General features: G+C 31.9%; 3 protein-coding genes and 1 long non-coding RNA gene across 5 annotated transcripts; all 4 read left to right on the top strand.

Moving 5' to 3' along the window:
• The first annotated feature begins 206 nt into the window (after positions 1-206).
• Positions 207-7,784, top strand: LOC132737662 (hemicentin-1-like). Its single transcript, XM_060724994.1, has 6 exons — positions 207-392; positions 2,537-2,707; positions 4,031-4,204; positions 4,697-4,873; positions 5,275-5,406; positions 6,267-7,784. The coding sequence occupies exons 1-6, from the start codon at positions 245-247 to the stop codon at positions 6,341-6,343; spliced, it is 879 nt and encodes a 292-aa protein (XP_060580977.1). The 5' UTR covers positions 207-244; the 3' UTR covers positions 6,344-7,784.
• A 1,989-nt stretch (positions 7,785-9,773) lies between these two features.
• On the top strand, positions 9,774-11,569 carry LOC132737659 (uncharacterized). Its single transcript, XM_060724990.1, has 2 exons — positions 9,774-10,000; positions 10,602-11,569. Exons 1-2 carry the CDS (start codon positions 9,880-9,882, stop codon positions 11,438-11,440), a joined length of 960 nt encoding a protein of 319 aa, XP_060580973.1. The 5' UTR covers positions 9,774-9,879; the 3' UTR covers positions 11,441-11,569.
• Positions 11,570-13,528: 1,959 nt separating this feature from the next.
• On the top strand, positions 13,529-17,451 carry LOC132737661 (uncharacterized). Its single transcript, XR_009626765.1, has 3 exons — positions 13,529-14,130; positions 16,751-16,853; positions 17,112-17,451. It is a non-coding gene; the product is annotated as an uncharacterized LOC132737661 (long non-coding RNA).
• A 7,243-nt stretch (positions 17,452-24,694) lies between these two features.
• LOC132737660 (uncharacterized) lies at positions 24,695-26,169 on the top strand. 2 transcript variants are annotated; one of them, XM_060724993.1, is made up of 3 exons: positions 24,695-24,852; positions 25,219-25,389; positions 25,861-26,169. In XM_060724993.1, exons 1-3 carry the CDS (start codon positions 24,729-24,731, stop codon positions 26,088-26,090), a joined length of 525 nt encoding a protein of 174 aa, XP_060580976.1. In that variant the 5' UTR covers positions 24,695-24,728; the 3' UTR covers positions 26,091-26,169. The 2 variants fall into 2 exon arrangements, with proteins under 2 accessions (XP_060580976.1, XP_060580975.1); XM_060724992.1 differs by having other exon boundaries at positions 25,219-26,169.
• The last annotated feature ends 869 nt before the right edge of the window (positions 26,170-27,038 follow it).

The following is a 27,038-nucleotide window of genomic DNA, read 5'->3' as shown; positions in this document are numbered from 1 at the left end:
CTCGTGTAAATAATAATTTGCTAAATCAATGAACGCAACCCATTAGAATAGCATACTGTCGTAATATGCCTTATTTACTCGCCCCTTTCTGTATCTACACAATTAAGTTTTTAATGCCTGCCACTATTTAAACCGTTTCAGTTGTCACAATTCTCTGTTTTTACCCAAAATGCACTGTTCATTTTCTGTTATATATCTTGGAAACATGTACACTATTTAAGTCGACGGTAACTGGGGAGAATGGATGACTTGGATGACGTGCACGGTATCGTGCGGGGTCGGAATCCGGCGGCGGGAGCGGTTCTGTAATAGGCCGAGACCAATGCACGGCGGTGAGAATTGTGAGGGGCCAATGTTGGACGAAGAATCGTGTAATGAGGAACCATGTGCAGGTAACACTGAAATTAACGTATTAGTTATAAAGGTTATTCACATGTTATATAATTATGGCCCAGTATATATGGTTGTAAGCGTTTATGACTGCAAACAATCTATTTTATACAGTCATATAACCTGTCAAAAATCTTAGTAACCAAAATTATCATAGATCTACTTAAGGAAACATGAACACTTTTCTAAAAACTGACAGCATCCGTATACTATATTCCTGGAAGGATAATACACGAAACGAGACTTATTTGACCTGAGTAATATACGAACCAGAGTTGATATAGATCCCAGAATGCTATATTGTCCCGTTTATCTCGTCAGCAATTTGTGATATTGCAAATTCCTTAAATTTACTATTTTAAATAACACCCTCCCTTTCTACCCCTCACAAAAACAACAAACAAACAAAAACATACGGAGTTTGAATTGCGTTAAATTAAGCAATTTTTAGCTCGACTTTTCTATGAAAAGGGGAGCTATCCTACTCGCCCCGGCGTCGGCGTCGGCGTCGGCGTCGGCGTTAGCGTCGGCGTTGGCGTCACACCTTGGTTAAGTTTTTCGTACCACCCCACTTTATTTCAGAAGTATTACAAGTATGGCTTTGAAACTTACCATACTTGTTCACCATCATAACCTCCATCTACAGACAAGAGTACATAACTCTGTCAAGGTTTTTGACAGAATTATGGCCCTTTTTTGACTTAGAAAGTGTATTGAGCTTGGTTAAGTTTTTTGTACCACCTCACTTTATTTCAAAACCATTGGAGGTATTGCTTTGAAACTGACCATACTTGTTTACCATCACGACCTTCATCAACAGACAAGAGGACATAACTCTGTCAAGGTTTTTGACAGAATTATGCCCCTTTTTGACTTAGAAAATACATTGAATATGGGTAAAATCCACTTATTGCCTTAACCTTTGAGATATTGCTTTGAAACTTTTAATGCTATTTCACATCATTACCCCATCTGTACGCAAGAGAAGGTAACTCTGTCAAGGATTTGTTTTAAAAATTAAGGCCTTTTATCGACTTAGAATCTTGGTTAAGTTTTTAGTACCAGTCCACTTTTTGACTGAACTGTTTGAGATATTAATTTGAAAGTTGGAATACTTGTTTACAATCATGATTCCCAAACATGTCCAGGAGAAGGTAATTCTGTCAAAGATTTTATTTGAATTATGGCCCTTAACTGTCAATGTTTTGTATTATAGGCAAGCACTAAAAAACTTAAAAAATCTAAAAAAATTCATTCCTATCCACTTGTTCACTTTACCATAAATTATGTCATATAAACATTGCTGTAATATTCAAGGGTATCAAACAACTAGTTCACTTTAAAAATACAGAGATTCTTGTATTGCCTTTTACTGCAAAAACTTTTTTTATTGGCAAGCAATAAAAAAGTCGAGCGCGCTGTCTTACGGACAGCTCTTGTTGTGTATTTTTATCGTACATCTCAATGGCAATTGTAAGATTTATGAAAAAATCGCACCTGAGTTTTATCTACTGTCAGGTAAAATTTATGCTGTTTATAAAACGTTTTGTGAGCATTAAATCTCATAACTTCAAACAAAAATGAAAGAACTGATCATTTTCATACAGACATTTTTTTTAATGAACCGTATTATTTACTATGAGTTAACTTCACTGAAGTTCACGTGTATATAATTTTACGATATTACATAATCGAAAACATTCTTTCCTAATCATATTTTATGATAAACATACCTTGTAATGCTACATGTTATTGATTTAGATAGGAATTGTGGTTTTATATTAAATGTGTGTTAATACGTACATCTTGATCAATGTTGTTTTTTTTTAACTTCAGACAATAGGCATTTAAGTACTCTATTTTACCTATACGTATTTAAAAAACGTAATGATTCAGCAAAAAAAGAAAAGAAAAAGAAGTAAGCGCAAGTAATTGCCTACCTCTTTATTAGAAAGTATTAGCCCAGGGTTCTATGATATCACGATACTTAACGTTTATTTGAAAATATCTAAATTTAAAAAACGTTGAATTTATATCCCCCGCCGAATACTTGTTATTGATGTAAATTTTTGTTTGTTTTATTGCGTCTGCGTCTTTTGATTTATTTTGTCTGCGTCTTTTGATTTAGTATAATATCTTTAAATAGTTGATGGAAACTGGGGCCTGTGGACACGGTTTGGTATGTGTTCACGAACATGTGGGCGTGGCGATATGACAAGAACTAGAGAATGTAACAGCCCCGCCCCTGCTGGTGGTGGCAGACCTTGTCGAGGGAGGAGCGTTGATACAAGGCGTTGTGAAAGACGGAAATGTGCAAGTAAGAATAAAAGCATTTCATTTTCATTTATATAAAATTAATGTCCATATTTTTGCCTAAATTATAATATGGCTAAGCATGCAGCAACGAAAAGAGATCTGGATTGCAAGAAAAGGCAAACAAAAGAAACGTTTATTATATACATATAAATGAAATATTGTGAAATATAATACAATAATACAATAAAATGCATATTTCCCCCTCCCCCGTATTTTCACTGTAAAAAGTATTTTTCGCTGCAGTGAAACATATTTTTATATTTTCACTACTTTCTGCATGTGCGGTTCAGCCAATACACAAAGTTAAAGGGGATGATTTTGGAGTCATAAGGTCAAAAAAGTAAAAATAAATTTATGAATTCAAGATTTCAGGTTCATGAATTTCCGATATCAAATTCACGATTTCAGCTTTATCAATTTAACTTCATAAATTCATGTTTTGAACTGCACGATTTCAATTTCATGCATCTTCACGAAGTTCAAATCACGAATTTGCGGAAGCTGAAAACGTGAATTCATTAAATCGTGAATTAGTGAATTCTGTATTTTGAAAGAATGCTTGAAGATGAGCGTTTAAATGTAACCATTCGTATTTCGTAAAACGAAAAAGTATATAAAAGAAAATATAACCCTTTTACTATACAGGAAACAATTCATCTCATGTTATAAAATTTATCTTGTTTAATTCATGGCTAACGCCACTCATGAAACATTTATTTTCAAACCACTCAATGAATATAAGCTTTGTATTTATTGAAAAAAAATGAATATCCTCTATATTAATGCAGTACATGGTACCAACAAAGTAAAGGTGGCTTCTAGTCTTAATATTTCTGTAAAAAAACGCAGACCTCATATAATATTCAATCTTAAAATTACGTTGTTTTTTTTTCTTCAAATCTTTGCATTTTGTTACGGACACTGTAATATTCAAACCCACTACTTATTCACACCGCATATCTTTCGGCTCTACCGATAACACAAGAGTTTAATTTGAGATATTTCATATGTAGATACAAGTAAGTATCAATTATAAACTTATGTTTCATTCTAAATTCAAACTTATCATTTGAGCCACGTCACGACAAAACCAACATAAAATGGGTTTGCGACCATCATGGATCCAGACCAGCCTGCGCATCCGCGCAGTCTGATCAGGATCCATGCTGTTCGCTATCAGTTTCTGTACTTGTAATATGGTTTGTAAGCGATCAGCATGGATCCTGATAAGACTGCGCGGATGCGCAGGCTGGTCTGGATCCATGCTGGTCGCAAACCCATTATGTTGGTTTTGTCGTGACGTGGCTCATTATACTTTTTCCAGTTCATGGAGGGTGGTCAATGTGGGAAGGGTGGAGCAGTTGTCCGGTCACATGCGGCTCCGGTGCACGTACTCGAACACGTGCGTGTAATAGACCGATGCCTCGCTTTGGTGGACGTCACTGTGATGGATCAGAATTAGATACAGATATCTGTGATATTGGAACACCATGCCCAGGTAAAAGAAATGCTCAGTATATTAACAATTCCATTTCGTCCTACGGTGTCGATGGTTACAATTAAATGGTGATGATGCAAGCTGTATACACGAAAGTGTAAATATTACATTATAAGTAAGCTTTATCTTCGTATTATATGTTAAGTTTTGTCTTCATATGATAAGTATATCTTTATCTTCGTATTATAAGTTTAGTTTTGTCTTCATAATATAATAAGTTAAGCTTTGTCTTCATATTATAAGTTTAGCTTTGTCTTCATAGTATAAGTTTAGCTTTGTCTTCATATTATAAGTTTAGCTTTGTCTTCATATAATAAATTTAGTTTTGTCTTCATATTATAAGTATATCTTTATCTTCGTATTATAAGTTTAGTTTTGTCTTCATAATATTATAAGTTTAGGTTTGTCTTCATATTATAAGTTTAGCTTTGTCTTCATTTTTTAAGTTTAGCTTTGTCTTCATATAAGTATGATTGTTGTTGTTGTTTTCAGTCGATGGAGGTTGGTCAGAATGGTCAGATTTCGGAAGTTGTCGGGCCGGACCTTGTCAATATGGTCATCGTATAAAAACACGTGTTTGCGATAATCCTAGACCTCAATATAGAGGGCGCATGTGTCGAGGTCGCAGCGTGGAACGTGTTCCGTGCAAGAATGAGGAGGGATGTCCAGGTGAGTTCGGCATCTTGTCATGATGTAACGTGTTCAATGACAAAAAAGGTGTTTATGTAGTAATTGCAATGTATAAATCAGCATTAAGAAAAATTGAGTCAGAAATTATGTTACATCATCATCATCATCATCATCATCATCATCATCATCATTATCATTATTAGCAACAGCAATATCACTGTTTCTGCTGATATTCACTTTAAAGAACATCTTCAAATGTATTAAACCCTATGATAATGTTTCTATATGAATGATGAATATCATCATCATCATCATCATCATCATCATCATAAGTCTCATCATCGTAATCATTTTTTTTCATTATCATAAGTATCGCTATACATATGAACTGTGTATAAACGTAATCATGGATGATATTTCTACTGTATATTTACTTAAAGTTGATGGTGCTTGGTGTGATTTTGGACTATGGTCTCCGTGCAGCGCCACCTGTTTAGGTTATACATCGACACAAACACGCTCACGTGCATGCCATTGTCCGGCGTCTAAAAATGGCGGCAAAACATGCGAAGGTAAACTTTCATTAATAATAATGAAAATAATATAAACACTATTTGTTAAAGAAATGAATAATGTCCATATATAATAAAAATGTACGTAAAATACATTTCTTTGATTCATAATTATAAAGTTTTAAGTGCGATTTTTATTTAATAAGTTGACTATATATAAAGTACTAAAGAATATAGATAAAATTTATGTCTTTACTTTTCCCGTAAGTCAGCAATATTCTTGCATTTGGTCATTTTTATATAACATTTAAAGTATGCAAATACAAAATAATATCAGCCAATGCTATTTCCATGTACTTGCTGACCATGTGATATAAATTATGTCTTTTTATGATGTTATAATGGATCGTTAAAGTGGACATGTCCTCTACGGGCATTTTGTCATATGTATTTCAATAATTTATAAAAACTAACAACAATTGAAATTTAACAATTGGATATTGTAATAAAATATTGCTTGCAGAAAAAAATATGTTGGGAAATTTCGAAATGATATACATGTATTATGAACATTTATTGTATTACAAACCTTCCATTACAGACCAGTCAGTTAACTTTAAATTCAAACTGTGTTAATATTTTTTTATATACATGCATATCGCATGTAATAAAAATATTATTTGAAACAAAACTTGTATGCACCAGACTATCTTTCTACTACCCACGAGACAGTTCTGATGACAAAGGGAAAACAAGTCTTGTTTAAACCTTCCGAGGCCTCTGACTGTAAGTGCAATGCGATGCTTTTACAGAGGCTTCTTAATCGTAAAAATTCACCATTATTAGTGTTGGTCATAATCTAAGGAAGTAATAATAATAATTATAATTTACAGTGGTTGCGTATTTTTGTTGATTGACAGGTGATTACTTTGAAACCAGGGACTGTTCTGGTGTTGTACCATGCCCAGATTCACCAACAGTAGACATTGATGGTTGAAAGTCAGGGTCCAGACCGTTAGACAATTTCAACATACGGCAGACGACAGGGAAATGATTCATTAGTTTGAAGGCGAAAATTAGCAAGGACTGTGCCTTGATTAAGGGCAGACATCCTGATTTAAAATGATTTTTTTGGGGTAGTTGTTATTATTTTACATATTTATTAAAGCAGCACGCTCATGTTAATTTTCATGAAAATTTTGGAAATGTATTTAAAAGTAAAATATTGTGAGATGAACAAATAAAGCAATTTCCATATTGCAATGGGTACTTACAATCCAAGAAATTTACCAAATAGTGGTCAACATATGCAAAAAACAGCCCTTAGTAACGCAGTAGAAATACGGTGATAAAATACTGCAAATCAGTCTTAAACCGCATAATATTATAACATGTAAAAAATCACTTGGATCTTAAATCTAGTAACCTTTCTTAAAAAAGTTAGTACATTTTTCTCAATATTTATTTCCCTGAAATATTTTGGCTCATCAGGCGTGCAGCTTTAATTATACATAACCTTACGACTTTGGTCATATAAACGTACAACATTTTACACTGGGTTATATGTCACCGATTATTCTATGAAATGAACGTTTCAAAAATGCAGTAGTATGTACAAGTCTACAGTAAAATATTGTGACTTGATTGTTAAATTTCCTTAACTGGTTCTGTTACAGTTGATTTAATAGAGAACCCGAGGTCACGTTACTTCTATGCTTACGTCATCACTTTTTTCATGATAGAACAATAATAATGCATAGTTAATCAGCAGCCGAAATAAGTTAGTTTGCAAATTTGCACGATCCGCCCGAAATATAATATTGTACATTTAAAAGTTGGAAAATTATAGTCCAAACTTTAAAGCAAAAAAGCATCCGTTGCACAAAAAAATGATGTGAATTGTTAGTGTCGTCTGCATTTACCCGCCATTTTATGATAAATCTTCGCAATTATTGTTTCTTATTATCATATACGATTTTGTAAATTTTAAAATACAAAATGTATATTTTTATTTTTAACATTAATTTTTGCCTCATTTTAGAGGGAAAAACGTGTAAATTGTAAAATCTTTGTGCATTGTAAATGTTCTTTATAATTTGGCAATGTAGCTTAGGCCAGTATATATGTAGCTGTTTTTTTTTTTCGTTATGTGTTTTGCTTTTTATTATCTTAAAATATCAACGTTTGGTATTTTATTTGTAAAATGTTGGTTTTTTTAACCTTTCTTGAATTTCATGCGTAAAAATGCTGTACTAGTATTTTTCATTTTATTCTATTCTTGTTTTTTCATGTGTACTAAAATAACATTGAATGTATATACCTTTTTAGATGTTTTTTTTTCTCATATGTCTATTCATCGATTTATGATTAATTTTTAATCAATTGCTTTTATTCACATTGTTAAATATCGTACTATTGATAATAAAATACATAGAATATTTCGATTTTTATCTTTTTTATAATGTTTTAATTATCATTCTTAAAACAAATAAAATGTCTAAAATTGTTGTTCAAAATAACAAAGTGTTTTTCTCAGCGTACCATTAATACCCTGATAAAATCTGTTTTGGGATTTTTAAAATGGTGGTCAGCCAACGTCACCCGACAAGCCAGTAAATCAATTAAATAAGTCCAGAATGTAACACATTTTCAAGTGTTTATCTTGCTACAACTAAATAATTTGTAATGAACTAGTCTTGATATAAAAGCTGCCAAAGGTCGTTTAGGACATTCTTTAATCAACAATTGAAATGAGATAAAACTGTTCCAATGCCTTCGTGTCTTAACATTCCTAAAATGATAGTCATTCCTAATATCGCTGTATACTTGTTACTGATATTTATTCGTGTTTTTGCTATGTTTCCGAATAAAAACGTTCACTCTCATGCATGCTTTGTACAATACTCATAGTTTTCTGAGTCGAACGCAATAGAAAAAGAATGATGACACTGTTTTAAGTATTTATTTAACAAACATATATGTATGAGGGCTAATGAATCCTTATCATGCAAATGGGGCAGACTAACTACCATTGTTTAGCTAGATGTGTCCATGATTAAAATTAGGAGATATGAAGACGTGACAATATCGTTCAAAGTGTCTGGGACTAATGTTATTTGTTATTGTTATTGCGAAGTGTTTTCAGTGAAAAATTCGAGGTATGATCACCAAGAACAATTTGAATATCCACACACACGTTTATGGTCAAACGTGGACAGGAAACAAAGAAATCGTTCTAAACATTTTTATAGTAAACTTGTGTTTCAACACTCTTTGTCTATTCTTCCAGTAAAATATTCATATCGTATCACGTGATTCAGAAATCTTAGATAGTTTAAGCAGAATTATTATTGTGACATCCTTTAAAAAAATGCATCTTACGTTTTTAGGTTTTGCCTAATACAAAGAAGAGTCGTCGGTAGGACAGCAACGCTCGACTATTCTTAGTGCTTAATAGTAAAAAAGCCTTGATTAAAAGGTAAAACTTTCTCAGTAAAGAAAAAGGCAAAATGTTTCTTTAAATCCATATTACAGTTATAGGCCTTGGAGAGAGTCTTATTATGCTCTTCAAGAAGAGTATAAGATTTCAACAGGTTTCAAAGCCTTATGTCAATGAACTTTGAAAATATTTGAGGTATTACAAAAACTTAACGTAAATTCTAAGTCGGAAAAAGGGGCATAGTTCTGTCAAAATGCTTGATAGAGTTACCTCCTCCTGTTTAAAGGTTGGGGTTATGATGGTCAACAAGTACATGCAAAGTTTTAAGGCCATATGTCAATGGACTATAAAAATATCTGAGATATAACAAAAACTGTAACGTAAATTCTAAGTAGAAAAGGGGGCATTATTCTGTCAAAATGCTTGATAGAATTACCTCCTCCTGTCTACATGTTGGGGTTATGATGGTGAACAAGTGTGCAAAGTTTCAAAGCTATATGTCAATGGACTTTGAAAATATTTGGGGTATTACAAAAACTTTAACGTAAATTCTTAGTCGAAAAAGGGGCATAATTCTGTCAAAATGATGGTGAACAAGAATGCAAAGTTTCAAAGCCATATGTCAATGGACTTTGAAAATATTTGAGGTATTACTAAAAATTTAATGTAAATTCTTAGTCGAAAAAGGGGCATAATTCTGTCAAAATGCTTGATAGAGTTACCTCCTCCTGTTCACAGGTTGGGGTCATGATGGTGAACAAGTGTGCAAAGTTTCAAAGCCATATGTCAATGGACTTTGAAAATATTTGAACTATTACAAAAACTTTAACATAAGTGGTTACGCCGACGCCGACGCTCGGGTGACTACAATAGCTCTACTTATTCTTATCGAATAGTCGAGCTAAAAATAATACAAATATTTTGCAAATATCATATATACATGTAAGTATTTTCTTCTACTAATACAATGTAGTAGTAAAAATCACAAAGTTACGTTTATGCATACTTATCTAAATTAGATTGCCTTATCAGTGTAAGTGAATGAAATCGTTGATGATTTCGTCTTTATACTCCTATCTTATGAAAGTAAGGCAATGGGACCAAGTAAGACAAAAAGCTTCTTTCTTCTGACACTTATATTACCATTTTCTTATTGCTATGTCGATTCTGTGACCTTGACATTGATTCAAAGGATGGCAGCCCTAGAAACGAGAGGTATGTTGATACGTTTTAGCTTTATTTTATTTGATCTTAGAAGAACATTTGTATCTGTTGTGCTTAATTTGTTAACATACTGAGTGTCAGATTTTAATTAATCCATATGGTTTAATTGAAAGGAGGATTTAAATATCATTATAATCAAGTACAACATCATCAATAGCAACCATAAATTACCAAAATGTTTGTGACATACGTTGTCCACTAAGCAACAATTTTGTTAATGAAATACTGCCTTAAATTTTAACAAATTATTATTAAAGCGACTTACTCCTGGTGAAGTATGCAGTATATACAATTTTCACTTAAGGTTACACGAACAAGCAATTGTGAATGGCAGCAGTGGCTTAAGGGTTAAGGTGTCTGCCTCTCAACCCAGGGATCATGGGTTCGAGCCCTACTCGGGTAACGATCATGATTTCTCATATAGCACTATTACTGGTTAGTTCCAGGAAGCGGACTCAAATGTGCTTAATATAAGTTGCAAGAACTTGTTTAGCAATCGAGCCACAATAAATTTGCTTAAACTAAGAAACTTTGGTAAACAGCTAAAAATTTTACATATCTTTAATAGAGAATTTTATGGCTTACATTTTAGACAAAGAAAAAACCATAGTATTTGAGCGATTGACTAAACAACTTGGGTACCAGGAGGAAAATATGAAAGTCATGAAACTCACTATTGAAAACCTCACGAAAGACGTAGCTAAACTTTCCAGTACTTGGCAAGAAAATGACGAAAGATTTCCAAAACTTCATCATAATCTGAGTAAATTGTCAGAAGAAAGCAATCGACTACAGGTACCAAATAATCATCCAGAAAAAATGTTGTTACAAGCTGACACAGGCATATCTGAAACAATCTTCAATCAGGCAAATGACTTGCATTTTTACCTAAATAAAACACAACCAAAGAATAAGACAATGGAAGCCAAGAAATCTAAATATAGCAAACAAGTGGTCAAGGGCGTATCAATTCCTATCAAGGATAAGAAACATCTAAAAAGTAGTAAGGAACGTTTAGTAGCAAATATAGAGGGTCCAGTAGCATTTCACGCGGTGTCTGATAGGGGAGAGATAAATCATCTTGGAACAGATGAAAACATAAAATTTGAGACAATTTTACTGAACGCTGGCGGAGGATACCACACTCAACATGGGTTATTTATTGCACCAAAAGCTGGAATATATCTATTTTTTACTTCAGTTCTTTCCGCTGGTTCGATGATATACGCCGAAATAGCAAAGAATGGTGCTTCCCTTGCAAAAGCATATGGTCGTGGGCAATCTAAAACTATTGATACACAAGGATCTGTTTCCGTGGCAACACAAATGGACGTTGGAGATGAAGTATGGGTGAAACATACATTCCCAGCGGATGGAAATCTATGGGGTGAACGATTTACAAGTTTTACAGGAGTGTTGATATCGTCATGATATTTAAACAAAATTGGCAGCATTAAGATTGTCTAATTACAATGCTAAACATTTTCAATTGAATTTATTTTTTGACGGCAATGTCAAATTACAGCTGAACTAAAATTGTTAAAAAATTAATATTGTTTTTATATTTTATCCTAGTAAGTTGACTTTTGTGATATTTTATCGTAGATATTAACTTGTATTCTGCTAGGATATACAAGAATTATCTGATGAATAATATGCAATAAATGGCTTATATGTATACTATATAAAATGTGAGTATCAAGTCGACGTCATGTCAAATGATGTGACGATGTCATCGTATTTTACTCAAAAGGCATTAGTTAATTAACGTCAATTAATTTCTTCCGAGTGTCATATATTTTATTGAAGATACGAAAGTTGTCATGGACGTTCCAAGAATTAGTCCGGACATTATTATGAGTAACATTTTTTTTCAGCTTCGGGTCCACAAATTTGGAACCCCATTTATTGGAAAGACATACATACAATCACACAAGTATGCATAGTCCTACAAATATATAAAGAAGATCAGTAAAAAACTTTAAAAAAGGTAACATGTGATATGATACAGTTTCAAAATTTTCACATTACATTTATAATATAATTTTGAATAGCGATCATATAAATATTCGTTAGGAGAACATTGTAATACAGTGGTTTAATTATTATATTATATAATATTTATACACAGATAATTTTGTGAGATAGTTTTTACATTCATTTAAATATTGTTATTTTCTCATCCTTGTCACTATAGTGTCCCCAGCTAGAAAAAACCTAAACGAAAAGTGTATACGAAAAACAGATTAGGTCTTCTCGTGGATTATGGTTTAGAAAAAGTTTTATATGAAAGTATTATGTTATGTAAAGTTCACAAAATTAATTACATGGTAGAAAGAGTTATTAACACCAAGGACAAGGACTATCTTAATTAAAATTAACCACAAATCCATGTCTCATTACGGAATAGTTTATCAACATATTTCTATTATCACAGAATCTTTATATGTATTTATAGAAATGTATAAAGAAAAACCGCATTTCAATGTTTCTAAAAGTCGTGTCTCATAAAGAAGGATAACTGCTATAATTTACCTAACATATGTTACTAAATTTACTTCCCTATATGAGAAGAACAAAATTGCTTAGTTTTTCTTCCTAGTTTAAGGTAATTTTTCAAATATTGCATAAAAAGATTTAAACAAACACCTACTCTATCGTGGACCTGAACTCAACCAGAGCACGACCTGGGGCATAGAAGCTCCAACACGGTCTTTTGGCAACGCGCGCCCCAGGCCGTGCCAGTTGCACTCCCAACCATCGACCCCTAACATGCTAATGAAGATCGGGAGTCAGGAGTACCCCCGACTTCACGATGAGTCAAACATGTATGCGCTCCATCAATCTTAATATCTAAATAATTGTGTATGTTGATGTAAAAACAACATACCTGTAATTGTTTGAAATTAAAACATTTTCTACCACACGATTCTAAAAAAAGCCTAAAGAGAGTAAATATCATCTCTATTGGAAGTGTACGATGTACTGGTGGCCCGAAGCTTTTTTTATGATGTGTCACAAAATATATGTATTACATTATAATGAAAGAAGAATATAAGAAAATATTTAATGAAAATTTTTAAAGTCTGCCAAAATTGACTAACATACCGACATTCATAAAAAAGATGTTAGAGTGTTTCGTTATTTTCCCTACAAAAAAAACACGTATTGTCATCTTTTATTCCAATCTTAGTTAAAAAAGTATTTGTTGCTAGGATTCTATTTATTAATTTGTACTGGAAGTATCTTAAGTTAGTATCTGACGTAATTTTGTGAACAGTTCGTCGTTTGAAAACTGTAATGTTCTATCTCCAATTTTTCCAATAACAAGTTAAATACACAATTTTGTCTGTAATGGACTGTTCTATCTCCTTGGCATGTTCTATTAGGGCTTCAGAGCTTCATAAATAAATTACAACATAACCATCCTGTTCTATCTCCACAAATTTACTATGTCTTGATAAATAGACTGTTCTAACTTACTGGACTAATCATATCATCGATAAATGTCACGTGACCTCCCAGCAAACACCCGACGTTGACACAACGTTGGATCAACGTTGAATTTTGGTCGCGACGTCGGTGACCTTCATACAACGTTAAACCGACGTTGAATCTCCGACGTCTAACAGACGTTTCATTTTGACGTCGACTCGACGTCGGGTTTTGGTCGGTAATCTGACAATAGGTGAATTTAATTTATGAAACCAATATATATATAAATGAAAGCATAAACAGCTAGAATTTTAAATTTAAGTTTAGAAAGGGAAAATTATATATTTATTTATCCATCAAAACAATAACAGTATCACGTGGGTGGCTACGTACGATATTTGATAGGTGGCGCTCGGTAAACGGATAGTCGCAGATCAGTATGAAATATATTTGCTCTATTTTCGTTTAAATAATATCTTATCTCCTCGAATTAGTCTAAGAAGTGTTTATATAATTTACAATGAAATTGTTATCATTTTTGAGGGCTTTATTTTATAGTGGTAAATAATTTAGTAAATTCGAATTGGCGACATAGGCCTATATCGGATTTGAAATTCAGTTGTATTGGCGGACAAAAAAACAACGAGCTGACAGACAAAGTTGAATATTCCAAACAAAATGAAAAGGTAGGCAAACATTATATATTGTTTTTCAATGCTTATTTACCGCATGTTTGCATGGATTCGATGGCTATTTGATCATTGTAATGTTTGACTGGTAAAACCTAATGTCACGTGATTTCACGAGATAAAATTTTTTTTTTCCTCGTAAGAGCACTATATTATTTACTATAGAACAGTCTGTATCATCGGATCATTTTCCCCGCACTATATCGCCAAGCCAAATAAATGCACAAACAATGGTAGGAAATATCCTAGCAATTGAAATCAATAAAAAGTTAAATGCAGTACGTTAGACTCTTATAATTTATTCAAATGCTGGTAAATAAAATTCCCTCTTATTTCTAATCAACATGAATTTCCCTTACATAAGGGGCCAGTCATTTACACATGTATCAGCTGCACAGTTTGATTTTGATATCTGTGTAGTTGTTAAACTACTCGTTGTTAATTGAAGTACTTTACCAATACTGTAAGCATACCATGTGTTTCTTATATAATGATAATGATTCATGGCATTTGATACATGTAAATGATACGACTTTGGTAAGATATATCTGAAAGCACATTGTTTCTGACTAGCTCTCTTTTTAGCTCGACTATTCGAAGAATATGAGAGCTATTGTAGTCGCCCCGGCGTCGGCGTCGGCGTCAGCGTCCGCGTCGGCGTCTGCGTTGGTTAAAGTTTTTTGTAAAGTCAAATATCTCAATTATTACTTGAGATATTCAATTGAAACTTACAATACTTATTTATAGTAACAAGGTACATCAGATTGACAAGTTGGATAACTCTGCCTACAATATTGACAGAATTATGCCCCTTTTAAACTTAGAAATTTTGGTTAAAGTTTTTTGTAAAGTCAAATATCTCAATTATTGCTTGAGATATTCAATTGAGACTTACAATACTTATTTATAGTAACAAGGTACATCAGATTGACAAGTTGGATAACTCTGCCTACAATATTGACAGAATTATGCCCCTTTTTAACTTAGAAATTTTGGTTAAAGTTTTTTTATAAAGTCAAATATCTCAATTATTGCTTGAGATATTCAATTGAAACTTACAATACTTTATTTATAGTAACAAGGTACATCAGATTGACAAGTTGGATAACTCTGCCTACAATATTGACAGAATTATGCCCCTTTTTAACTTAGAAATTTTGGTTAAAGTTTTTTGTAAAGTCAAATATCTCAATTATTGCTTGAGATATTCAATTGAAACTTACAATACTTATTTATAGTAACAAGGTACATCAGATTGACAAGTTGGATAACTCTGCCTACAATATTGACAGAATTATGCCCCTTTGGAACTTAGAAATTTTGGTTAAAGTTTTATTTATAAAGTCAAATATCTCAATTATTGCTTGAGATATTCAATTGAAATTTAAAATACTTTTTTATAGTAACAATGTACATCAGTTTGCAAAATTGCATAACTCTGTCTGCAAAATTTGCAGAATTATTTGCCCCTTTGAAAGTTAGAAATTTTGGTTAAAGGTTAAAGGTCTTCAAAGATATTTACTTGAAACTTTACACATGCACTTAGGGTCATAATTGTATGTCACTGACCAAGTTCCATAACTCTATCTTGCATTAAGGCTGATTCATATTCCCTTTTCTACTTAGTCTCTTGGTTAATGTTAACATGCAAGTTTTACATATCTCAATAACAATTAAAGATATTTATTTAAAACTTCACATATGCATTTAGGGTCATAATTGTAGGTCACTGACAAAGATCCATAATTCTATCTTGCATTTAGGCTGATTTTTCTCCCCTTTTTCAACTTAGAAATTCATGGTAAAGTTTTGCTTGTAAGCAGTGAGTGTTATCTCAATAACTACTGAAGGGTTTGTGCCTTTTTGGGACAATTTTATGCATTCATAATAATAAAGCAGTGATTTACTTGATAAAACATCTTAATAACAAGCCTTTGTACCTTTTCTGTCAAATTTATGTATTCATAGGTTATTAGTATTATTATACTCAATAAAACACCCTTGTGACATTACCTTCCGAATAGTCAAGCCAATACTGTATAATTGGCCTATAACATGAATTTATAAAAAAAAATTGGCCCTTTAGTGAACTTAAAAAATTTAACATTATGAAGGCTCTTTTACTATCAAGCACTTAGAATAGTCGAGCATGCTGTCCTACTGACAGCTCTTGTTATTAATGTAATCAAACAACATATTATAAATCAGAAAACACATTATCATAGTTATAAATCAATAAAAGTAATAGTTTGTTAATTAGCCTGCTTATCAACAAGTTATATGTTCGTATCATAAAACGTTTGTACACTAAGCCAGTCTGTCCTATATACACCTAGCAGATCGGATCATGCTGGGCAGAGATGATATCTATAAAAATGACAGTAACATGTGAATTTCTTTGATGTTGTTTGAAAATTTGTATAAATTACATTGAATATAAAAAATAACAATATCAATTTTTTGCGGGAGTAGAATTAATTTGGTATTTGTTATGTAAGTTTTTCATGCCCTTATGAGTTAACTAAGATTAATAGTATTTGGATTTTGCCTATTGTATTAGACAAACATCCTTCCACCACATGGTTAAATTCTAAAATGATTATATTTCGTCTTTCAGATTGTGGAAATTATGATAATTCAACATCTGGCAAAAGTTCAGGAGGAAGATGAAAGTATTAAGAGGAAAAGAAAAACGAAAACTTACCAAGATTTTGTGACAGGTATATTTCAAAATATTATAGAAAATACAGTGATCTTATTACCCTTGATTTTATATAATGAAATTCACGAAGCCATTTTTATCAAAATCAATAGATATATAGGTACACTTAACTACATATGGTTTGAACTAGATAGAAAATAATAAATATCTTTTTTAAGTAGTTGGAGAGTTTATCAGAATTTCGTTTAATTGTAATATGTAAAAGTGATTTATTTCTTGCACTTGTAATTGATTATTTTATTTTTTTTATTTTCAGAAAGTGTGATGAGATTTAGGTTGGAGACGGTAATGATACGCTTACAGTATGCCCCAGATCGACACAGTGGAGGACGACGAAAGAAGATACATAAACATTGCTATTTATAATAATAACAAAATATTCAGAATATTGTTCCATTTTACATTCAGATCTAGATTCAGTTATAAAATACAAAGACAAATATACAATCAGTGAACTGGATAGATGATTGGAAAATCCCAAAATCAGGGTGATCAGTTCATGATCAGTGGTGAAATAAAAAAAAACACATGCATGGATGTTTACTATACAAAATGTCAGTGGTAATATTCAAGAAGGATTGTGTGTATCTAATTTCTAAAACATGCTTATTTAATACATAAAGCGTTATTAAAGTACTTACGAGAAGATATTATAGATATTAAGATATTATAAAGATTTTTTGCTATTTAGGAGAAGAATTTAATACTATTCAAATATATTGTGATTTTTTAAAAACAAATCTCATTTTGTTCATTATATGTATCGCCATAGCAACCCTATACCATACGAACGCCGCAGCTAAAAAAAAAGTTATATTTACCATTTTGAAATACTTAAAAATTGTCCTTATTTTGGCGTGCTTCTTTAAAATATGAAAATGACGGCAACGTTCTTTCATATCGTTTATAGAACATTTAAAAAAACAAGCGTCGCTACTATTTTTTTTGTTTGTTGGAGATGTTAATGGAGACAGGGGTGTGTCACCAGAGAGGAGCACGACGTTGTTGGAGCAGAGGGCAGTAATTAAGTTCTGTGTTAATCTTGGTATGACGCCAAAGCAAACTAAAGAAAATATGGAAATTGTATCTGGAACAAAAAAAGTGTCTTATTCGTTAGTTTATAAGTGACACATACACTTCTGTGAGGGTAGAGAAGAACTTTAAGATGATAAGAGATGCGGCAGACCAATTAAAACTTGTTGCGATGCGAACGTTATGCGAGTGAAATTGAAGGCAGAGTTAAAGGGACACAAGTTAACCGGGTTCCATGATTTGCAGTCCATAGCATTGTCTGTGTTGCGTTTATTTGATACTTCATTGTATAAGAACATTTTCAGTCGGTGGGTACACAGGTATGAACGATGTGTAAAAGTTGGTGCTGCATTGTATTTGAGAAGATGTAACGCCGACGTCACGACGTAGCGTAAGTTGCAAATGAGCTGCGGCGATCAGCTTTACATGTATTTCTGAAAACTGTCATTTCGGATAAAATATATGGATTATTTATCTGAAACTTACACATCAAATTGATAAATAATTGAATAAATGTCAAATATAATTATATTAACTTTCCTTCCCCAAAAAAACAATTTATGGAGTGTGTCCACGAATTTATTGATCAACCCTCGTACTTTCAAGTTTAATAGTTTCAAAAAATATTATGTAAATCTTGCATTTGTTATCGTACCACATTTCTTGTTTGGAACTTGTGATTCCGAGTATGCAAATAAATTGCTAAATTTAAAAGAATGCTTATTTGTTTACCCTATTATTAAAAAAATCGTATTCCAAAAGTTTTGAATGAGGTTAAAGTCTAAATCATGGTCAGAAAATTTGGTCAGATAAGGTTGGATTATGGTCAGATAATGGTCAGAAAAGGTTGGATTATGGTCAGAAAAGGTCGGATTATGTCCAAATAATGGTCAGGAAAGGTTGGATTATGGTCAGATAATGGTCAGAAAAAGTTGGATTATGGTCAGAAAAGGTTGGATAAAGGTCATTATATGACGTTGTATAGACGTCGGTTTTCTGACGTCTAAAAAACTTTCAAATCCAACCTTCTGCCAACGTTTACCCAACGTCAGGGTCTAACGTCAGTACAATGTTGGTACAACGTCTTTTGTTTGCTGGGCTGTGGGATATATGCAACATACTGTTCTAAATCCAAAAGTATCGTATCAAAACATAGCATCAAATCACGTGATAGCAGGACACCCGCCATGTTGTACGAAACATTTTGAGTTAGATGGTTTGTTGTTTATTTAATATATTAATACTAAATATAAGTATTGAATGATATTATGTATTCATTTATTCCCTCCAATCATTGACATTTTAGTATTAAGTCCTGTAAATTTACTGCATGTGATTAAACAACAAGCAAAACTGATCATGATTTGAAAGTAATTTCGGATGTGTATTTTCGGATAGAAACAACTGTGATCATACAATTTCATCAAACAAATTCGTAAAAAAGAAAATTTGTTATATGTTCTAAAGTTTCTTTAACGTAAGGTACATTCTGTCTCAGAAACCAATTATTTATCTTTATAACAGACACATATGAGTTTAAAAAATTGACTGTACTCATTGCCAATATGAAACAAAAGCATAAGATGGTTTAGGTTACTGACCAATGTGGAATATTTTGGAAACTATAACAGAACTCCAAATATCAGGCTTTTGAGAGATTAAGATAAAAGCATTTCTGGGGCAAAAAAGGCCTTTAAGAAAATTTATAGATATTATACGTTTACATATAATATATGTTTTCGAATGCGTTAATGTTATATAACTAATAGATTGCTTTAAAGTAAACACATTTTATACCAAAGACAGAAGGAAGAAAAATATTCTTATACGTATATTTTGTTTGTCTTGTAATTTGACTTTGAATTTCTAAATGAATATTTATATAGCATTATGTTTGTAATGTTTTTGTACACGAACAATCTTTAAATATGACATTTTTCAAATATAAGTCATGCCTGCTCCACCTTTAAGGTCTTTTCTAGCAGATATGTTTTCATTGCCTATTTAAGTTATAGAAACATTTTTTTTACATACCTTCAATTATAAGAACTTCTTACCAACACACAGAACGTGTAAAGCGCATAACAAAATAATTACTACTATTTCATACTTTTGGAAGGAATTTGAATTTGACCATCTTTTGAATTTTCATAAAAAAAATCTTGAAAGATTTTCCCAGCATTCTAGAAAATTTGAAAGTTTTCTTTTCCCGTTTGCGGCTATAACTTTCTTTTTCCAGACATTGAATCACTTTGAATGTGGCCAAAGTTATAAAAATAGATAAAATGTCTACAAAATTTATGTGGGTATTTTATCTTTATTTATTTAAATTATTTGTTTAAATGTCATTTAATAATGTAATGGATTTAAGGATTTTAATAAGATTTCGAATGTCATAGTTCATGTAGTTAGATACATATGGTCTAAGAAATAGTGTAGTGTCAAAGTCAACTAATCAAGGGATAATTAGCCGAGAGCATTTTGGCAGCCTTTTAAAGATAAAACATATTGTTTTATATGATATAAATCAATTCAACTTAAAAGACATAATGTTCTAAGTCACATTGAACACTCTGATTTTAACATTTTTTGAAAAAAAGTTACAAGGACTGTTCTATCTCCAAATGTTTTTTTAGGTTTTTAAGCAAGGAAATATTAAAATCCACATATCTTTAACGATACTGAGTTGTTTTCCTGACACCACGTTTATTTGTTTTTAAATTTTCAAAATCCGACAATAAATAAAAAAGTTATGCAATACTAAATCTTTACATGCTTTTTTCTCAAAAACAACAAATTGGCACTTAGAACAAAACGTTTTTCAAGCGACGAGTTGTGTATACTTTTTTCCATTCGAAAGTTTCGGGTTATAATAGTTCATGTTTCCATTTATCTTGAGATGTTGGGTGTTTTTATTGTCAACTAAAATTTCATAAATAGGATGACGGCCTTTTATGTTTTGTGTGATTACTTGAATTTGTTTGGGAATGATTGGTTTCAACGTATTAAACTGTTCAGTATATATTTCAAGTTTAACTCTAAAATGTGTTAAGGGTCTTAAAAGTCCCTTATATTGCAGGAAATGTATGTTTAATTGTAGAATATTTTGTATAGTTTGTAAACTATGAAATTGACCATCATTATCTGTCAAATCAGCAACAAATGTAATACCTTTTTGAAACATATTATTATAAAAAATCGATGAGCCTCCGACCTTCAGTTGGATTAAACCAGATTGGTTGCTAATGATATTCCCCCCGTTGGCCTACAGGTTAAGGCGTCCACCTTCGGATCAGGAGCTAGGTCGAAGGTTCGAGCCCCACGGGGAGCGTTAATTGAAGGATGAATGTTTCTCGTGGGACTCGTTCCGAAATGGCCGCTTCGTTGAAATGCATGGTTACCGATTTCTATCCGCCGGGCGCCTGGCATAGCGGTAGGAGTTGGGAGGTACTTGGTATACAACAAAAGGTGTCTCATAAGTCAGAAATGGCTGGCCCTTTAAGAAGGGATGACACCATTATTAACAAGACCTTTACCTTTTATACCTTTTATTTGAACATTCGGATAAAATATATCCATGTTAAGAAAATATCTTTCCAAAACGGGTTATCGATTCTATGTAACTGATTTTTTACAAAGTCAGGACCCAATTTTGAAAGATTATATATATCTTGAAAAGAATGTTCGATGATGTTTTTCTATTTTTTGTTTTCATCGAACATACGTCTGATCCAACTTTAAAGATTGAATGAAGGATTTTAGTTTAATCATGTTTAAGCCACCTTCTGAAATCGGTTTAATAAAAACTTCTCGTTTAATCTTGTCTCTTGAGTAATTCCAAAGAAAATTAAAATATAGAGATTCTAGTTCTTTGATTATTTTGGAAGAGAAATAAGTAGATGATTGATTTTTGATAAAGTCAATGTTTTAATAACAGGTATTTTCCCATTCTTTTCGACCATTGCTGTAAAAACGATTTTATATCTGCTAATTTCTCATTATAGTTAAGATTGATTATCTCATTCAGATTGAGCGAGTATTTAATTCCAAGAACATTGAAATTTTCATTTTCCCATGAAATATTTTCTCCTGTTTGAAATTTAATATCGCTACCCTTCATGCTTCCAAACCAAATAACCTTAGTTTTATCTATATTGATGCGAAAGCCGGAGGCATTGGCATAGAATTTCAATACCAAAGGCGCATTTTTCAAAGATTTTTTCTACCATCCAAAGTCTTGTCGTCTGCATATTGTGAGACAAGGTGTTCTTTATCGCCTATTTTGATACCAGTAATATTTTCATTTTTACGTATTATGAGGGCCAATATTTCTGCACAGAGTATGAACAATAATAAGTCTGGTATTTCATTTTTTTCTGTGTAATGAAAAATATCATATAAACTTATTGTGTTTTTTCCTTCAGCTGTTAATCCATCTGAACCGGGTTTTTTTTTTTTAGATTTTTTTCATATTTGAAAGAGCGAGAGATTCTTCTTCTTTTGAAATTTTACCGTCCATCAAATTCGTTTGATTAACAGAAAGTTTGGGAATACCATTGATGTTCAAATGTTCATGAAGGTTAATATCTATGACATTTCTTTCAGAATAAAGATCTTTGTAAAAATTCCGAACTTCTTTTATAATTTCTTCTTCGGTTTTTGTTGTTTCCCCATTAGGTTTTTACTAAATTTGGCATACGTACATTTGCTAAATTAAATATAATTTCGTTTTTCGAGAGAACAAAAATATTGTGTTGGTTGTTCTCCTTTGTCAACCCAAATTGCCTTTGACCTTATTTTAAAACCCTCTTGTTTCCTCTCTCTTGTTTTATTCAGCTCCGTTGTTTTAGTTTAAATTTATTCCTTGTTAATTTGTTCGTTTCTCTGTAATTTGTTAAGGTTTTCAACACTTTCTTTTTCTCTTTTATTGGATTGCTTTTTAAAAATCTGGAGCATGAAATAGATTTAACGCGTATTTCCATGAGTAATGTTTCGAAAAATAGTTGATCGTTTATTTTAAATTTTATGTCAGTATCAGGAATAATCTCTAAGTTTTGATTTTCTTCCGAATAATTTTGTTTTGTATCTTTTCTTACTTTTTTAATTTAAACGATGTGTTTAATGTCTTTCAATAAAAAATTATTAAATTTCCCGAAGAGTTTATTTCGTTTGATGGTATTACTTTTTAGTATAAGGCAAACAATAGAATGGTCACTTCTTTATCCAAAATCTATCCTAGACTCAGTTGTAGTAGTTTATTTTTGTTTTTAAATTCAACTGAGCTGCAAGAAAAACTGCTAAAATAATGACGTTGGCAGAAACGGGAGAATGAGGCGAAGATATTCTAAATGATATGTCCATCCTTACCAAAGTGTTGAAAATCGTTCAAAGTGTGTAAATGACATGAAAGATTGAGAGGAAGCTCATAGAATACTATAAAAAATGTGGATCAGCCTTGAGGTAAAGAATATGCTACGCGGCCATCACCTTGACTTTAAAATTGACACAGAACGCTGTCATTGACTATAATTATATTTTCTATATTTACATGTTCAACAAATGAATTCAGAGATAGCGTAAATGTGTTGCAATAAGTGTCGACTTCTTTTTTTAAGGTAATCCTTCACTGAACTTCGAGTGCGTTTAGAATTGACTGACGTCCTTGAACATTGCTAAAACTGTTAGTGTGTTTCGGAAGATTTTGGTGGCACGTTTGTTTTGTTTTTTGTTAAAATTCTATATTTTTTATCGTATTTGTTTAATACATTCATTATTCAAGAGCCATAAGATACTTAGAATAACAATGTTTAAGAACAATTCCGCGTACTTTAAGGACAGTCCTCGTGTATTGCCAAGTGATTTGAATATCTAAAAATGATTCGGATCTTGCCAGAGCATGCGGTAAAGAAAAACCACGATACGATATTTATGTTTAAAATGAAACTCTTGTCCGGATTGGAACATCAATGGCTTCTGTCTAAAATAACGTGATTTTCGTTTTATCAAAGGAGTTTTAATATAAACAAACCTGTGATATGGGGCTTTTTGTACCATGATTTAAATGAAAACAATATCTTTAGCTATATTGTATTCTTATTACATAGTTCTTAGTTTTAATTTTGAAAGCATTTCTAAAATAACACCGGAAATAGAATTAACTTCCGCAGCTTACTTAACAAGGTAAACTACATGCTATAATGTACGTACTAAACAGTGCACCACCGTATGATAGATAGTGCAACTGAAGGTCAGAGAAATTAACGGATGCCAGTAATAAAAATCTTAATTATGGCCTGATATGTAAACCCTCTCTAATTATGCTGCCAATTTGCCAAATCCAGAAAAGTGTTGTATGTTATAGTCTGCAGTCAGCATTTTCTGTATAATTATTCTTTAAACAATAATATATTAATAATATATTAATATATTTAAGCAATAACATAATTATATTACACGACTCCTCAAATGATACCACAAGCTAGTTTAATTAACAATCATTAATTACAAACGAACGTGTGATACTTTACGCTTGCAAAATACATTGAAATCAGCTCCTTTATTTTCTTATTGAAATTAAAAAGAATATATATAACGAAGAATTTGAAAATGTGATATATACATGAAGATAATTATTTATTTGTTTATTTAATTGTTTTTATTATATTATTATTTCTTTCTTTTAAATTTGCTTTTCTTGACATGTTACAAAATGTCGTAGGCGTAATATTCACGACGTAAGTTCATACTTATCCAAATTAAGATTGTCTTATCAGACATAGAATTAAAACTTGTACATTTAAACTTGATAAGTGTTCTTTTCCACTTCAATACAAGCAAGAAAATGGCACCGAATAACGCCGTAAACTCCTTTCTGCTGATGCTTTTGCTGTTACCATTTTCCTTTTGTTATGTCGGCTCCGGAACAATGACTTTGATTCAAAGGATGGAAACTCTCGAAAAAAGAGGTAAATTTGTACAGTTTTACTTATAGTTCTTATATTATCTTTTTCATTTTTTATTAAGTCTGTTGATAACATATGGAGAATTAGATACCATTCAAAGCCATATTTGCTAAATTGAATGTGGATATTATTATGATTTAGTGCTCCTCAGTACATGTTGCAATTTTTCCGCCTATGTGACAGAAATTTGCCGCTAAGCTACTGTTATGTCAATGTAATACCTCCTTAATTTTGTATATATCATTATTGATTGAATTTGTACATAAAAAAGATAAACAACAGTTTTAAGTCTTGATACGGTAATTTGCTGTATGAATACACCTACACAATTTACCTTTACTCTGGAGAACTTCATGACTTATATTTCAGACAAAGAAAAATCCATAGTAATTGATCGTTTGACGAAACAACTTGCTGACCAGGAGAGAAAGATACAAGTCATGGATCAAACTATTGAAAACATCATGAAAGACGCGGCAAAATTTTCTTATACACAACAAGAAAAGTACAAAAGATACACCAAGCTTCAACATGACCTAAGTAAGTTGTCAGAGGAAAGCAGAAATCTACTACAATTTACAAGTAATGATAACGACAAAATGCTGTTACAAGTTAATCCCACAGTATCTGATAAAAGCCGGAAACCATCCAATAACTCAAGTTTTTATGAAAATGAAACACAAACGAAAAAAGAGGCATTTAAATTCAAGAAATCTAGTGAACAAATGGTTAAAAACATGCCTATATCTATCGAAAGAACACGTAGTAATGGGGATGGGAATATACGAAATCGAAAAGAACAATTAAAACGGAGTAAGAAACGTTTTGTAGCTAACATAGAGGGTCCAGTGGCATTCCATGCAGTGTCTGATAAGCGCAAAATTACACATCTTGGAACAAATGAAAATATTAAATTTGAGACAATTCTTCTTAACACAGGTGGAGGCTACCACAGTCAACATGGTTTATTTATTGCACCAAAAGCCGGAATATATCTTTTTTCCACTTCAGTGTTGACGTCTGGAACAGAGCTCTATGCTCAGATAACGAAAAATGGTCTCCCTCTGGCGAAAGCCTTTGGTCTAGGAAATTCGGTAATGGATGCACAAGGTTCTGTTACTGTGACAGCTCAAATGAATCTTGGAGACGAAGTTTGGGTTAAACATATATATCCTGCAGATGGAAGTTTATGGGGTGAACGATTGACAAGTTTTACAGGGGTTTTGATATCAAACAATTAGACATTAATTTTGTCAAATTATCAAAAATAGTATATCAACACTGAAAACATTAAAGAAATAAATAACCTTAAAGCTTAAAGGCCTAGACAATGATTTTTCCAATCAAATTAAGTGACATCCCAATATTTCAAATACTTATGTTACTTATTGATTTCCGAAAGAGTAATACATTGTACATGTATATAAACAATCGTTCCTACAATAATGCTGTTGCACTCGTTCAGAAATACAGTTTACTTGAATGATAATGTTGCAATAATTACAACATCAAATGTAAGGTACAGTTATCAAAATAGCAATACAATTTTCCAAAATAATGGCGCATTCTACAATTGTTCAAAATAATGGTACAGTACAAGCTACAATTTTCAAAAAAAAATGGTGCCAGCTACAATCTTCCGGAACACCCCTGCACGCTACAATTGTCCATAAAAACAACAATCTTCCAGAACACCCCTGCAATCTAAAATTGTCAAAAATAATGGTGCAAGTTATAATCTTTCAAAATAATGGCGCAATCTACAATCTTTAAAAAAAATGGAACAAGCTACAATCTTTGTAAATAATGGTGCACGCTTCAATCTTCCGGAATACTCAGAGATCACGCTACAAATTTTCCAGAATAATGGTGCAAGCTATAATCCTCCAAAATAATGCAAGTTATAATCTTCAAAAATAATGGTCCATGCTACAATATTTCCAAATTATGGAACAAGCTACAATCTTTCCAGATACAATCTTCCGGAATACTCAGGGATCACGCTGCAATCCCCCAAACTAATGGTGCAAGTTATAATCTTCCAAAATAATGGTGCTAGCAACAATCTTTCAAAATAATGGTACACACTACAATCTTTCAAAATAAGGTTGCAAGCTACAAACTTCTTGAATACTAAAGGATTACCCTACAATTTTCAAGCATACTAATAAAAACTTAAATTTTTTTGA

The sequence above is a fragment of the Ruditapes philippinarum genome, unplaced genomic scaffold (assembly GCF_026571515.1).
Source record: "Ruditapes philippinarum isolate M1 unplaced genomic scaffold, ASM2657151v2 ctg6097_1_1_1_1, whole genome shotgun sequence".
NCBI lineage: Eukaryota > Metazoa > Mollusca > Bivalvia > Venerida > Veneridae > Ruditapes > Ruditapes philippinarum.
This window is presented reverse-complemented; position numbering and strand designations above follow the sequence as displayed.

What these genes read in the sequence shown, in the direction of transcription:
- LOC132737662 (XM_060724994.1), top strand. Translation starts at nt 245, where the DNA reads ATGACTTGGATGACGTGCACGGTATCGTGCGGGGTCGGAATCCGGCGG. An exon ending in TAATGAGGAACCATGTGCAG is followed by an intron (nt 393 to 2,536) that starts GTAACACTGAAA and finishes ATCTTTAAATAG; the next exon opens with TTGATGGAAACTGGGGCCTG. An exon ending in GAATGAGGAGGGATGTCCAG is followed by an intron (nt 4,874 to 5,274) that starts GTGAGTTCGGCA and finishes ATTTACTTAAAG; the next exon opens with TTGATGGTGCTTGGTGTGAT.
- LOC132737660 (XM_060724992.1), top strand. Translation starts at nt 24,729, where the DNA reads ATGGCACCGAATAACGCCGTAAACTCCTTTCTGCTGATGCTTTTGCTG. An exon ending in GGAAACTCTCGAAAAAAGAG is followed by an intron (nt 24,853 to 25,218) that starts GTAAATTTGTAC and finishes CTTATATTTCAG; the next exon opens with ACAAAGAAAAATCCATAGTA.
- LOC132737659 (XM_060724990.1), top strand. Translation starts at nt 9,880, where the DNA reads ATGGGACCAAGTAAGACAAAAAGCTTCTTTCTTCTGACACTTATATTA. An exon ending in GGCAGCCCTAGAAACGAGAG is followed by an intron (nt 10,001 to 10,601) that starts GTATGTTGATAC and finishes CTTACATTTTAG; the next exon opens with ACAAAGAAAAAACCATAGTA.